The 13,735-nt window shown below is 40.0% G+C and overlaps 1 protein-coding gene across 1 annotated transcript in view; it reads left to right on the forward strand.

The window, feature by feature from the left end:
- wwc1 (WW and C2 domain containing 1) overlaps positions 1-13,735 on the forward strand; it is a 115,994-nt gene that overhangs the window by 46,105 nt on the left and 56,154 nt on the right. Inside the window, exons 3-5 of the mRNA XM_059990529.1 lie at positions 4,497-4,700; positions 6,806-6,882; positions 9,725-9,804. Coding sequence (XP_059846512.1) covers positions 4,497-4,700; positions 6,806-6,882; positions 9,725-9,804 — 361 coding nt within the window. The remainder of the gene's footprint in view (positions 1-4,496; positions 4,701-6,805; positions 6,883-9,724; positions 9,805-13,735) is intronic.

Consider the following 13,735-nt stretch of genomic DNA (forward strand, 5'->3'; position numbering starts at 1 on the left):
AGGAGATTAACGCAATAGAAAGGAAGGACATTAGCCTGGAGGATGTGGAATTGATATGGGTAGAGCTGCATAACACTAAGGGGCAGAAAACGCAGGTGGGAGTTGTGTACAGGCCACCTAACAGTAGTAGTGAGGTTGGGGATGGCATTAAACAGGAAATTAGAAATGCGTGCAATAAATGGAACAGTAGTTATAGTGGGTGACTTCAATCTACATATAGTTTGGGTGAACTAAATTGGTAAGGGTGCTGAGGAAGATATGCAATAGTAAGCATTTAAAGATCGCATGGATGATCTACAACAATTGGTCATCCCAGTTTGGCAAAAGAATAAACCAGGGAAGGTAGTGCACCCGTGGCTGATAAGGGAACTCAGGGATAGTATCAAGTCCTCAGAAGGAGCATATAAGTTAGCCAGAAAAAGCGGCACACCTGAGGACTGGGAGAAATTCAGAGGAGGACAAAGGGCTTAATTAGGAAAGGGAAAAAAGATTATGAGAGAAAGCTGGCAGGGAACATAAAAAATTGACTGTAAAAGCTTTTATAGATATGTAAAAAGAAAAAGATTGGTCAAGACAAATGTAGGTCCCTTACAGTCAGAAACAGGTGAATTGATCATAGGGAACAAGGACGTGGCAAATCAATTGAATAACTACTTTGGTTCTGTCTTCACTAAGGAGGACATAAATAATCTTCCGGAAATAGTAGGGGACCGAGGGTCTAGTGAGATGGAGGAACTGAGGGAAATACATGTTAGTAGGGAAGTGGTGTTAGGTAAATTGAAGGGATTAAAGGCAGATAAATCCCCAGGGCCAGATGGTCTGCATCCCAGAGTGCTTAAGGAAGTAGCCCAAGAAATAGTGGATACATTAGTGATAATTTCTCAAAACTCCTTAGATTCTGGATTAGTTCCTGAGGATTGGAGGGTGGCTAATGTAACCCCACTTTTTAAAAAGGGGAGAGAAAAACCGGGGAATTATAGACCGGTTAGCCTGACATCAGTGGTGGGGAAAATGCTAGAGTCGGTTATCAAAGATGTGATAACAGCACATTTGGAAAGAGGTGAAATCATCGGACAAAGTCAGCATGGATTTGTGAAAGGAAAATCATGTCTGACGAATCTTACAGAATTTTTGAAGATGTAACTAGTAGAGTGGATAGGGGAGAGCCAGAGAATGTGGTATATTTAGATTTTCAAAAGGCTTTTGACAATGTCCCACACAGAAGATTAGTGTGCAGACTTAAAGCACATGGTATTGGGGGTATGCTATTGATGTGGATAGAGAATTGGTTGGCAGACAGAAAGCAAAGGGTGGGAGTAAATGGGACCTTTTCAGAATGGCAGGCAGTGACTAGTGGGGTACCGCAAGGCTCAATGCTGGGACCCGAGTTGTTTACAATATATATTAATGATTTAGATGAGGGAATTAAATGCAGCATTTCCAAGTTTGCGGATGACACAAAGCTGGGCAGTGGTGTTAGCTGTGAGGAGGATGCTAAGAGGATGCAGGGTGACTTGGATAGGTTAGGTGAGTGGGCAAATTCATGGCAGATGCAACTTAATGTGGATAAATGTGAGGTTATCCACTTTATTTGCAAGAACAGGAAAACAGATTATTATCTGAATGGTGGCCGATTCGGAAAAGGGGAGGTGCAACGAGACCTGGGTGTCATTGTACACCAGTCATTGAAGGTGGGCATGCAGGTACAGCAGGCAGTGAAAAAGGCAAATGGTATGTTGGCATTCATAGCAAAAAGATTTGAGTACAGGAGCAGGGAGGTTCTAGTACAGTTGTACAAGGCCTTGGTGAGACCGCACCTAGAGTACTGTGTGCAGTTTTGGTCCCCTAATCTGAGGAAAGACATTCTTGCCATAGAGGGAGTACAAAGAAGGTTCACCAGATTGATTCCTGGGATGGCAGGGCTTTCATATGAAGAAAGACTGGATCGACTAGGCTTATACTCACTGGAATTTAGAAGATTGAGTGGGGATCTTATTGAAACGTATAAAATTCTAAAGGGATTGGACAGGCTAGATGCAGGAAGATTGTTTCCAATGTTGGGGAAGTCCAGAACGAAGGGTCACAGTTTAAGGATAAAGGGGAAGCCTTTTAGGACCGAGATGAGGAAAAACTTCTTCACACAGAGAGAGGTGAATCTGTGGAATTTTCTGCCACAGGAAACAGTTGAGGCCAGTTCATTGGTTATATTTAAGAGGAAGTTAGATGTGGCCCTTGTGGCTGAAGGGATCAGGGGTATGGAGAGAAAGCAGGTACAGGGTTCTGAGTTGGATGATCAGCCATGATCATACTGAATGACGGCACAGGATCAAAGGGCCGAATGGCCTACCCCTGCACCTATTTTCTATGTTTCTATGTTTGATGCTTTCCCAAATCTCCAGCACATCCTCTTCCTTAATATTTACATGCTCAAGCTTTTCAGTCTGCTGCAAGTCTGCACGACAATCACCAAGATCCTTTTCGGTAGTGAATACTGAAGTATTCATTAAGTACCTCTGCTATTTCCTCTGGTTCCATACACACTTACCCACTGTCACACTTGATAGGCCCTATTCTTTCATGTCTTATCCTCTTGGTCTTCACAATCTTGTAGAATGCCTTGGGGTTTTTAATCCTGCTCGCCAAGGCCTTCTCTTGGCCCCTTCTGGCTCTCCTAATTTCCTTTTTAAGATCCTTCCTGTTAGACTTATAATCTTCCAGATCCCTAACATTACCCAACTCTCTGAACTTTTTGTAAGCTTTTCTTTTCTTCTTGACTAGATTTATTACAGCCTTTGTATGGCACGGTTCCTGTACCCTATCATAACTTCCCTGTTTCATTGGAACATCCCTATGCAAAAGCCCACAGAAATATCCCCAAAACATTTGTCACATTTCTTCCGTACTTTTCCTTGAGAACATCTTTTCCCAATTGAAGCTTCCAATTTTCTGCCTGATAGCCTTATAATTCCCCTTACTCCAATTAAATGCTTTTCTAACTTGCCTACTCCTATCTCTCTCCAGTGCTATTGTAAAGGAGATAGAATTATGATCACTACCTACAAAATGCTCTCCCACTATGAGATCTGACACCTGACCAGGTTCATTTCCCAATACCAAATCAAGTACAGTCTCTCCTCTTCTAGGCTTACCTACCTATTGTGTCAAGAAACTCTCCTGAACACACCTAACAATCTCCACCCCATGTAAACCCCTTGCTGTAGGGAGATGCCAATGGATATTTGGGAAATTAAAATCTCCCATCATGACAACTCTCTTAGGTTAATTGGCCATTCTGTATTCTTCCTGGTCTGTAAAACTTGGGATGAATTGATCAGAATGTGGGGACAATGGGTTACAGATAAAGTTAGTGGGGCATAGGGATTGCACTGTGTGCCGGTATAAATGATGGGATAAAGTTGCCTCCTTTTATGTTATGAGTAAATATGGAAATACATAGCATGTTTACATAATTAAGCTAAATTGGATGTTGTGCTGTTTTTCAAGGGGATTATGCGTGGTGGGGTGGAGATCCGTCTCTACCAAAGGTGGTGTAAGGCACTCCTTCTCACCGTTGGACTGCAGGTCACCCTTAGGCAAGTTGTAGCACCTGCTTAGCCCCCCCATTCAGGGTCCCATGAAGTCCTGGAGCAGCTGGTGCACATCGCATGTCCTGGTTATGCGACCACTGACATCAGGCAGACAATCTCTGAAGAGTATTGATAATGGTTATTGTCACCCATCTTGTAAAGACTTTGCCCAGATGAAAACAATGGCAGATCACTTCTATAGAAAAATCTGCTAAGAACAATCATGGTCATGGGATCATGATCGCTGGAATGATGGAACAAAAGTTAGCATTCAGTGAGCATTAAAGAAAGATATATTTAATGGTTGTACAGTGTGGTTTCAAAGAACTAATTCCAGAGTGAACTTGTACTGCTGATTTTTAAAACCAAATTAGGAGAGGTGATCTCATTTGAACATAATATTTTGAAGAGACAGAATAGAACCTCTGAGGAAGTTTTGTGGTGAAGGTGGAAGAGAGGTCTTGCAATAAGAAATTGGTCACTTAACAATGAGATGAAGTAGAGTTTCTGCTCTGGGTGTTCTGAATCTTTCACATTAGGAAGTTGTAGATGTTACCTTTGAGGCAACAATGATATTTTGAACCACAGTAGAATGAAAAGTTATAGCGGTTGGCTGGGAAAGAAGAGACAAAATCAAAAATTGTTGCAGCAGGCTCAAAGGGCTACTTGGTTATTACTATTCTTATTTTTTATTTACCCGTGTCTTTAGAAATCATAAATCCACAGTCCCATTATTTTGCAGCTTTTAGGGTGAATAACTGTAAATTAGTGTACGTTCTCATTTTAAGTCCCATGATAATTTACGGATAGTTGAACCTGATATGTCTTGAACCTTTTGCATGTTCCACATTTCCTTAATTGTTTTAAAACGTGAACTTTAATGTAATATCATGATTTATTGCCTTTCAGAGACAACGCAGGTGGAGGATCCTCGGGCTCAGTGGCGAAGAGAACAGCAATGCATGTTGAAGGACTATCTGGTAGTCGCTCAGGATGCACTGACTGCGCAGAAGGAAATCTACCAAGTGAAGCAACAGAGATTAGAATTAGCTCAACATGAATACAAGCAGTTATATGACGTTTGGAAAGATAAATCTAGTTCCCAGACCAGCTGTGAGTGCTGTTTCTAGTCTGGCTGTTTCTCTTGTACACACTGAAGTATTGGCTGGTTTTTAAATATAATGAAACATTAGCAAAGCATTTCCTTCACTGATCTTCATGCACAGATTTTGTAATAAAGTTTAGGGTACAATTGCATGTTTCCAGTCTTTTTGATCCTGAATTTGTATTTTTCCTTATTGATTAAAGAGTAGCTTGGTCCTACCTATTTGGATTACCACATTGGGGTAAAATCTTTTTATGGGAATGGAATCATTTTAAATGTAGATTCACTAGAATTAAACTTTGCTTTATTCTGGAGATCATTGGCCTAGCCTAGAATTCCCTGGGAACACGCACTTGCCATTTTCTTGGGGTCTGGGTTGACGCCTGCCTTCCATTGGCAGCTTTGTCTCTGAAGTTGGCTCTAATCTGATTTGGTTAGGTTGCTCAGGTTGTAAATCCTTTAGGAATGCTTGGCTGCTATTAAAACATGCCCAGGCTGAACCAGCCATTAAAGTTTAGCTCTTAATAAATGCCTCTAACACTGGATAACATTCACAAAAAACGTAGGTTATTTTTTGATAAAATGAACAAATAATTACACTTATGTGGTACGGTAGTGTAGCGGGTAACTTTACATTGTCAACAGTAAGATTGGGGTTTGATTCTTGCTGCATTCTGTAAGGAGTCTGTACATTTTCCCTGTGATCATGTGTGTTTTCTCTGAGTGCTGTGTTTCCTCCCACGTTCCAAAGGGATACGGTTAGAGTTAGTGAGTTGTGGGCATGCTATGTTAGCACCAGAGTGTGCCAATACCTGTGAGCTGCCTAGCACAATCCTTGTTGATTTGATTAGCTGTAAACAATGCATTTCATTGTATGTTTCAATGTACATATTACAAATATGTCTAAGTTATTTTATCATCAAAGTACATATATGTCACCATATACAACCCTGAGATTAATTTTCTCACAGGCATACTCAATAAATGCATAATAGAATCAATGAAAAGTTGCACCAACTTGGGTGTTCGACCAATGTGCAAAAAACAAACTGTGCAAATGCAACAGGAAAATTAGAATAATGATAATAATAATAAATAAGCAATAAATATCAAGTACATGAGAGGAAGAGTCATTGAAAGAGAGTCTGTAGGTTGTGGGAACATTTCAATGATGGGGCTTGAAGATGAGTGAAGTTATCCCCTTTGGTTCAAGAGCCTGATGGTTGAGGGGTAATAACTGTTCTTGAACCTGGTTGTGTGAGTCCTGAGGCTCCTATACCTTCTTCCTAATGGAAGCAACAAGAAAAGAGCATGTCCTAGGTGGTGATGGACTCTGATGATGGATGCTGCTTTCTTGCGACAGCACTTCATGAGGATGTGCTCAGTGGTGGGAAAGGCTTTACCTGTGATGAACTGGGCTGTATCCATGATTTTTTAATAGGATTTTCCATTCAAGAGCTTTGGTGTTTCCATACCAGGCTGTATGCAGCTGGTCATTATTTTCTCCACCACACATCTATAGAACTTTTAGATGTTATGCTAATAATAAAGCTAATCTTTAAATTAACTTCAATTAAAGAAATTTTGATCATCTGAAATATACATTTTTTTCTTCTACAATTTCTGAACTTTCTCAGTCAGAAACTGTGACACTGGTGCTACCTGTTTCTATGGCTTTAGTTTTACAGCACTTTGTTAATTGAGAGTTATTGAATGATATGGTACACTTATAGATATTAGATAATGGAATTAAAACACTCCTTGTAGTCAGTATTTAGCAAATGGAGTGCTCTCAGCCAAACTGTTGGCAAACTTTTATAACTTGCCTGTTTCTTTCCAAATTTGGGGGTGTACCCAAATTCCTGACAAGCATGTGAAGAATTGTTTGCAATTCTATGTGGAACTACAGATATTTCTTTGAAAATCAGGGCCAGTAGATTATTGTTAAGTAAGTCTGCAATCTGGAAAGATTTTCTACAAAGTTGTGGGTTGGCAATGTCTTACATTTCCACAAGGATTGCAGTAATTAAATATGACCTACATACATGTTTATTTTTATTGTACTTTTAAAAGCCAAGATCATGATTGAATATTTTTGTGCTTTTTTTTTCAGTATTCTCAAGCTCTTCGTCTAGTACTAAGTATGATCCAGACATTCTCAAAGCTGAAATTTCAACAACCAAATCAAGAGTAAGATCAAAATTAATTCTTTAATCTGTAATGATCAAATTATGTAGAGCCACCACATTGGCTACTCCCAGTGCCAGTTCAGAGCTGATTCATATTCTTGAATCCAGGGTCTTAAAGCAAGTATCATGCAGCTTTTTAGACGAGGCAAGCAGCAGATTTAATCATTCACAGCTAGATCTGGCTAAGTCACATAAATAAGAGAAAATTTGCAGATGCTGAAAATCCAAGATAAGCACACAAAATGCTAGAGGAACTCAGGAGGCCAGGCAGCATCAATGGAAAAGAGTAAACAGTCGACATTTCAGGCCGAGACCCTTCATCAATCACAGAAATCTATCAAGCTCAGTTCACGTCAGTAAAAATTACTATTTTACTCCCAGAACATCAGAGGGCAATGTCTTAAGTCCAAACAATGTTCAGCCACTTTTCAAAAAGCTTTTGCCCATTATAAATTCAGAACTGGGGATGTTTGCTGCTAATTTTATAGTATTTAATTCATCTGTAACTCCTCGGCAATGTGATCATGGCTTATATTTTATCTCACCATTTTACAGCACTAATCTCATATGTCTTGATTTTCTTAATATTTAAAAATTAATCACTTTAATATTTTTACTCCATGAATGAGTCTGCACAGCCCTCTTGGATAGAGAATTGAAAACATTCATTAGGTCAAGAAATACCTGCTCAGTTCTGTCCTGAATAGATAACAACTTATTTTGAGACTGAGCCCTGGTTCTAGACCAGTGGTGGGCAAACTTTTTGACTTGTGGGCCACAAAGGGTTCTAAAATTTGACAGGGGGGCCGGACCAGGAGCAGATGAACGGAGTGTTTTGGTAATACACCTCATAAGAGAAAATAAAATATCATGGGATATGTAGAAAACATGTGCTTTAATTTCAATTGAAAATGAACAAATGCATTACAACAAAATATCTGTCTTTGAAGTCCCATGGTATTTAGCTATTTATTGAAATGACTTTTAAAACACTGAAAATTAAATGAATAAAATACAGCTTTTTTTAATAGTAACAGTTATTATTTTAAAGCACTGAAAATTCTGTTATCCTTCAAGATATTACCATCATCACTCTCCTCCTGACTGTCTTTATTTCAAAAACGGTAGGAGATGCAGGTCTACTTGTCCTGCTCCTTCTTATTCAATTGTCCCCTGTGCCAAAACGCAACAACGACCAGCACAAGGACAGAACAGTGACAGCGCGCCAGTATGCGGAGCACGTTATTTGATCTGGAGCGCATTTTTTATTTTGAGAACGTACGTGCACCTGCGCACTACTCATGTCCATCACTTAACAGAAATGACGTAACATGTAAGGCTTATTTAAAAAAATATTTTCAAATGCATGTTTTACATAACACAATGAAGAAACTTATTTTTAATTTCAGTGGGAACAGTGTTGTTGGTCTCCCTTTTTAGCCAGCGCATCAAAGTCTGGATTTAGTTTTGTTGTGGCGATTCTCAGGATGGATCTGAGGTGTTGGTCAGTTAACTTGGATCTGTGGCTGGCTTTGTTGATGTTCATGACGCTGAACGCCTGTTCACACAAATAGGTCGAGCCGAACAAAGAGTAAAGCGCAAATGTGGAGTAATACGCTGCACCTCAACAAAGGTCAATGTATATAGAGTGCGTCATCTATTGGGAAAACGCCAGAATTGCGGGGGAAAAAACATTAACAAGGTTTATTAATATAATTTCATCAAGTTCTGCGGGCTGGATTAAAAAGCTTAACGGGCCGCATATGGCCCCCGGGCCATAGTTTGCCCATGCCTGTTCTAGACACACAGCCAAGAGTAAGACTAATTTCATATCCACCATGTAAAGGTCTTTAACGGTATTGTATGTTTCAGTGAGATCCCTTGTGAATGAGCCAGTCCATGATCCATTCTTCTGTACTAAGATAGTCATCCCAGGAATCAGTATGGTGTATCTTTGATGGTTTCCTCCATTACAGTTATATCCATTCTCATGAACAAAGATCAGAACTGGACAGAAAATTCTAAATGCGGTCTAGCCAGAGTTATATATAATTGCAGCAAGATGCAACTATACTTTTGTCCTTAAAGGGAGTGATCTCACATTTTCTCTACATTATATTAGGCACTTAACATATCTTCACCAGTTCACTTTACCTGTTTCTTTTCCCTTGAAACCTAAGTAGCTTCCTACATCCTCCCTCATTTTTTTACTGCATAGATGCAGCTCAGTCCTCTGAGTTCTTGCGGCAGATTGTTAAATCCTCCAGATTCCAGTATCTGCACTCTTTTGTATCTCCTACACGGCTATTTATCATCAGCAAGCTTAAATATAGTATACTTGATCCCCCGACCCAAATTATTGTGAACAGTCAGTCCATCAACACTGATCACTCTGGCAACCCACTCGTTTGAGTCTACCAACCTGAAGAACATTTATTTATTCATACTATTTCTGTCTATTCACCAATCATTAATGTTCATTAATGCATTATCTTCAAAATCATGCAGTTTCATTTCATTGAATAATCTCATTTGGCATTTTATCACAGGCTTTCTGTAAGTCCAAAGACACCACCCCATCATCTGTTCTGTGAGTTATGAACTTGGAAGACTCCTGATATGTCAAACTTCAGTTTGTGATTTAGTTTAATCATAACTATACCTGTTCATTACAGTATTGAAACATTTAAAATTTCAATACATTTATTAAGAATTTATAATGCTTTGGCAATATGCCTTTTGTGTGCTGAAGTGGCTACTGCATATTAGTATAACAAATTTCCAAAAAAACTGATAGGTGGCTTTTCAAAAATAATTCAGAATTATTATTTTTTTTAACATAGGTGAATAAATTGAAGAGTGAGCTGACTTATATGAGACATGAACTGCAGTATAAAGAGCAAGGATTTGAAACTCTTAAAGCGTGAGTATAAAATTCTGAGATTTTTTTGAAAATTAAATTCCTTGTTATAGATTTATAGACTATGAAAAGGAAAAAAACATGACTTTTAGCTTGAACACAGAACCACTCTATAACCAAAGCAGGAAGTAGTGATTATCGTGTTTCCATACTAAAGTTGGTAAGGCTGCAAATCTTATGCAGATTTTAGGTGGAAAGTACCATAAAATACGAATGTAGGATAGATTCATTATGCTGAAAAATTCATTCACAATGCAAAAACGAATGAAAAAGAAATGGGGCGTTCTTTTTACTCATTAAGTAAAGATAGGATCTAAAACATTGACCAAAATCATGAGGGATTAAATAACAGATTATCAACATGACAGTGAATTAGTAACAGCAGAGTGCTAACTCAGAATTAAATAGATAAATAAAATTGTCGTTAATTTACACAAAATGTTTTCAATATGCAGATTACCTTATTATGTGTTCATATTCCATGGCATTTGGGATTCCTTATGATTGAATTATTTGAGAATGAAGCAAGATGATCTCAATGCAATGCTCTTGTGTTTTTGTTACACTTAACAGTGTTGTGGAGTTAGCTGTATCAGTCATAAACATCATATAACATCATATGGATAGAGCCTTGAACTGAATAGTGCGGGGGGGGGGGGGTGAAAGAAGTGACTTAGGATTAGAAGATGTAGGATCATTGTGGTAGAGTTAGGAAACTGCAAGGGTAAAAAGACCCTGATGGGAGGTATCAGGCTGGTGCTGAATCCCAAGAGGAGGAATTTGTAAAATGCCTACAAGATGGCTTTTTTGAGCAGCTTGTGATTGAGTCTACTAGGGGGTGTCACGTACCCCTTGAGCGGGTTATGAACCAGCAGAAGTGGAAAACACTTTGGAGTCTGGTATTACTAAGACTAATAATGTTTATTAGTAAACTACGCAATACAGTACTATAAATGTAAATATAGCAAACAGGTTAGCATTGATATATCTGTACATAAGTGTGGAAATAGGAAAACCAAGCTTCTTCAAGTCCAGGGGTAAATGAATCCAGTCTTACGATGATATGTAAGAAAGGTCAGTTCAATGCACAAGGTTGTTGTTGTCGGTAAGAGAGAGAAAGATTTGTAATCCAAAGGCATATGTTGTGAGAAGGCAATTATGTCGATATTCCAGAATTTTTATTTTCGGAGGTTTTATCTCCGAAGTTGTTCCACTCCACACACGAAGTATCACCAACAGTGATCTTTAACGAATATCCTTACAACACAAGTGGTACCACACCTGAATTAAGCTACGGGTCATCCCAAAGTGGTGACCACAGGATATTCAAACAGAATCCACGTATGGATTATCACCAACAGTAGCTTATTACTGAGGTACCGTCTTCAAGTGGTAAAACTACCAACCCAGGCCAGGATTATCACACACAGGTAGTTTCCACACAAGGTTACCCCAAACACACAACTGTGATAGCCACTAATCCAGTTCCACGACATAGGAACTAACTCCTACAGTGATTTGCTACAGTGGTGCCTTTCTTCAGTGAACTACCACACCCAAACAAGGGTAACACACAAGTGGTAATCACAAAGGTTTCCCCCTCACCAGAGAACCCACTCCTGTGGATTAACTATGTGACAGTATAGGACCCACTCCTACAGTGACCTTCGTATTCGAATGGAACTCAAACTCACCCTTACAGGCTACAGAGCAGAGAGTCCAAACAGTGACCTCTTTGTCACTAGGTTTCTTCTGTTTCAAACCTTCTTCCCCCCTCTTCCTTTAAAGTCACCGAATGTGATCACAAATAAAGGCGACTGTTCTTCAGTGGTGGAACTATCACCCAGGCAAGGGAGGACACACAAGTACCGTAAATTCCGGACTATAAGCCGCTACTTTTTTCCCACGCTTTGAACACTGTGGCCTATACTACGGTGCGGCTAATGCATGTTTTTTTTTCATGCTGCCAAAAACATTTTGCCTCGTAACAGTAGACCAATAAAATTGATGAATAGTTCACAGAGGTCCAATGAAATTGTACGATAAATCAAGCGCACTTTCACAATTAAATTATTGTAAATCAGTCATTTGTACTCACCCTCATCAACATGGAAAACACTCGAAGAAAAGCATATGATACAGCTTTTAAGTTAAAGGCAATCAATCTGGCGGTTGAAGAAGGAAATCGAGCTGCTGCACATAATCTTGGCATAAATGAATCGATGTTGAGACGGTGGAGACGCCAGTGTGAAGAACTGAGTCAATGCAAAAAGACGACAAAAGCTTTCAGAGGTAATCATAGCAGATGGCCCGAACTTGAAAACTTTCTTGAAGACTGGGTTAACACACAGAGAGCAGGCGGCCGCGGTGTTTCCACCGTGCAGATCAGACTGAAGGCTAAAGCAATCGCCACCAAAATGAAAATCGAAGATTTTAGAGGTGGGCCATCGTGGTGTTTTAGATTTATGAGACGAAAAGGCCTGTCCGTCAGGGTACGCACGACTCTGTGTCAGCAGCTCCCTCCCGACCACGAGGAAAAGCTTGCTAACTTCTGCACATTCACTCAAACAAAGATAGCGGAGAATTCCATCGGGTCAGATGATATCATAAATATGGATGAAGTACCTTTGACGTTTGACCTGCCTCTCACTCGGACGGTTAATAAAAAAGGTGACTCGTCCATCATACTGAAAACAAGTGGCCATGAGAGAACGCATTTTACTTGTGTTCTGAGCTGCACAGCATCCGGACTAAAGCTTCCACCGATGGTGATTTTTAAGCGGCTGACAATGAAAGTTCAGTGAAAGCTGCCATCAAGAGTACAAACTCAATTCCAGCTGTGATTCCTGGGGGCACCACGAAGTATTTGCAGCCACTGGACATCAGCGTGAACCGGGCATTTAAAGTGGCGCTGCGCGTTGAGTGGGAGGCTTGGATGACGAGCGGCGAGAAATCCTTTACCAAAACAGGACGCATGCGAAGAGCATCTTTAACTCAAGTCTGCCAGTGGATCCTAAATGCGTGGAGCCGTGTCACAACATCCACCATCACCAGCGGGTTTCGAAAGGCTGGACTGCTGCGTGATGAAGAGGACCGCGTGCACTCAAGTGAGAGCGACAACGAAGAGACTGAAGTGAGTGATGAGATCCTGAGGTTATTCAATTCGGACACTGAAGAAGAGGACTTTGATGGTTTTAGTGCGCAGGAGGAAGGTGAAGAAGGCGATCAATAACTTTTCCTGGTAGGCTGCAGTATATATATTTTTTTACCAGTCGTTAGGAGATATTGGAATGTTGTTCGTGCACTGTTCAATAAAAAAGTATACGCAACGTAATTTGTGTGTTACCGATACGTATGTATATTTAACAGTAGCTGTGTTACAGGCACTGTTCGAAAAAAAGCATTTGCAATATATATTTGTTTATGTTACCATACGGATTTAATTAAAAGTTAAAAAATCCTCATGTGTATTATCATTCTGTGTAAGTATCTCATATTACAACGTGGGACACCTGCGGCTTAAAATCCGGTGCGGCCTATACAAGTACAAAATTGATTTTCTTTCTAAAATTAGAGCGTGCGGCTTTTAATCAGGTGCGCTCTGTAGTCCGGAATCTACGGTAGTTCCCCACCGGTCCCACCTTTTCATACTGTGAGCCACTGATCTATTTCCCTGACTCGATCCTCCAAAACCCCACCTTCACATGGGTGCACAAAGCTCGTTCAGTGTCCCATGGTGTGACTGTCTGTGTCCCAACAGACCTGCTTTTTATCTCCACATGCTGGACACCGGTTGTCCATTAATGGGCTCTGCCCTGCTGTCTCTGCAGGAATCTTAACAAGCAGGCAAAGTGTCCTTGGAGAAAGGTAAATAATCAGCCGAGGATCCATAACATTAAATCTTCTCTCTCTCTCTCTCTCTCTCTCTCCCTCC

The sequence above is a fragment of the Hypanus sabinus genome, chromosome 15 (assembly GCF_030144855.1).
Source record: "Hypanus sabinus isolate sHypSab1 chromosome 15, sHypSab1.hap1, whole genome shotgun sequence".
Taxonomy (NCBI): domain Eukaryota; kingdom Metazoa; phylum Chordata; class Chondrichthyes; order Myliobatiformes; family Dasyatidae; genus Hypanus; species Hypanus sabinus.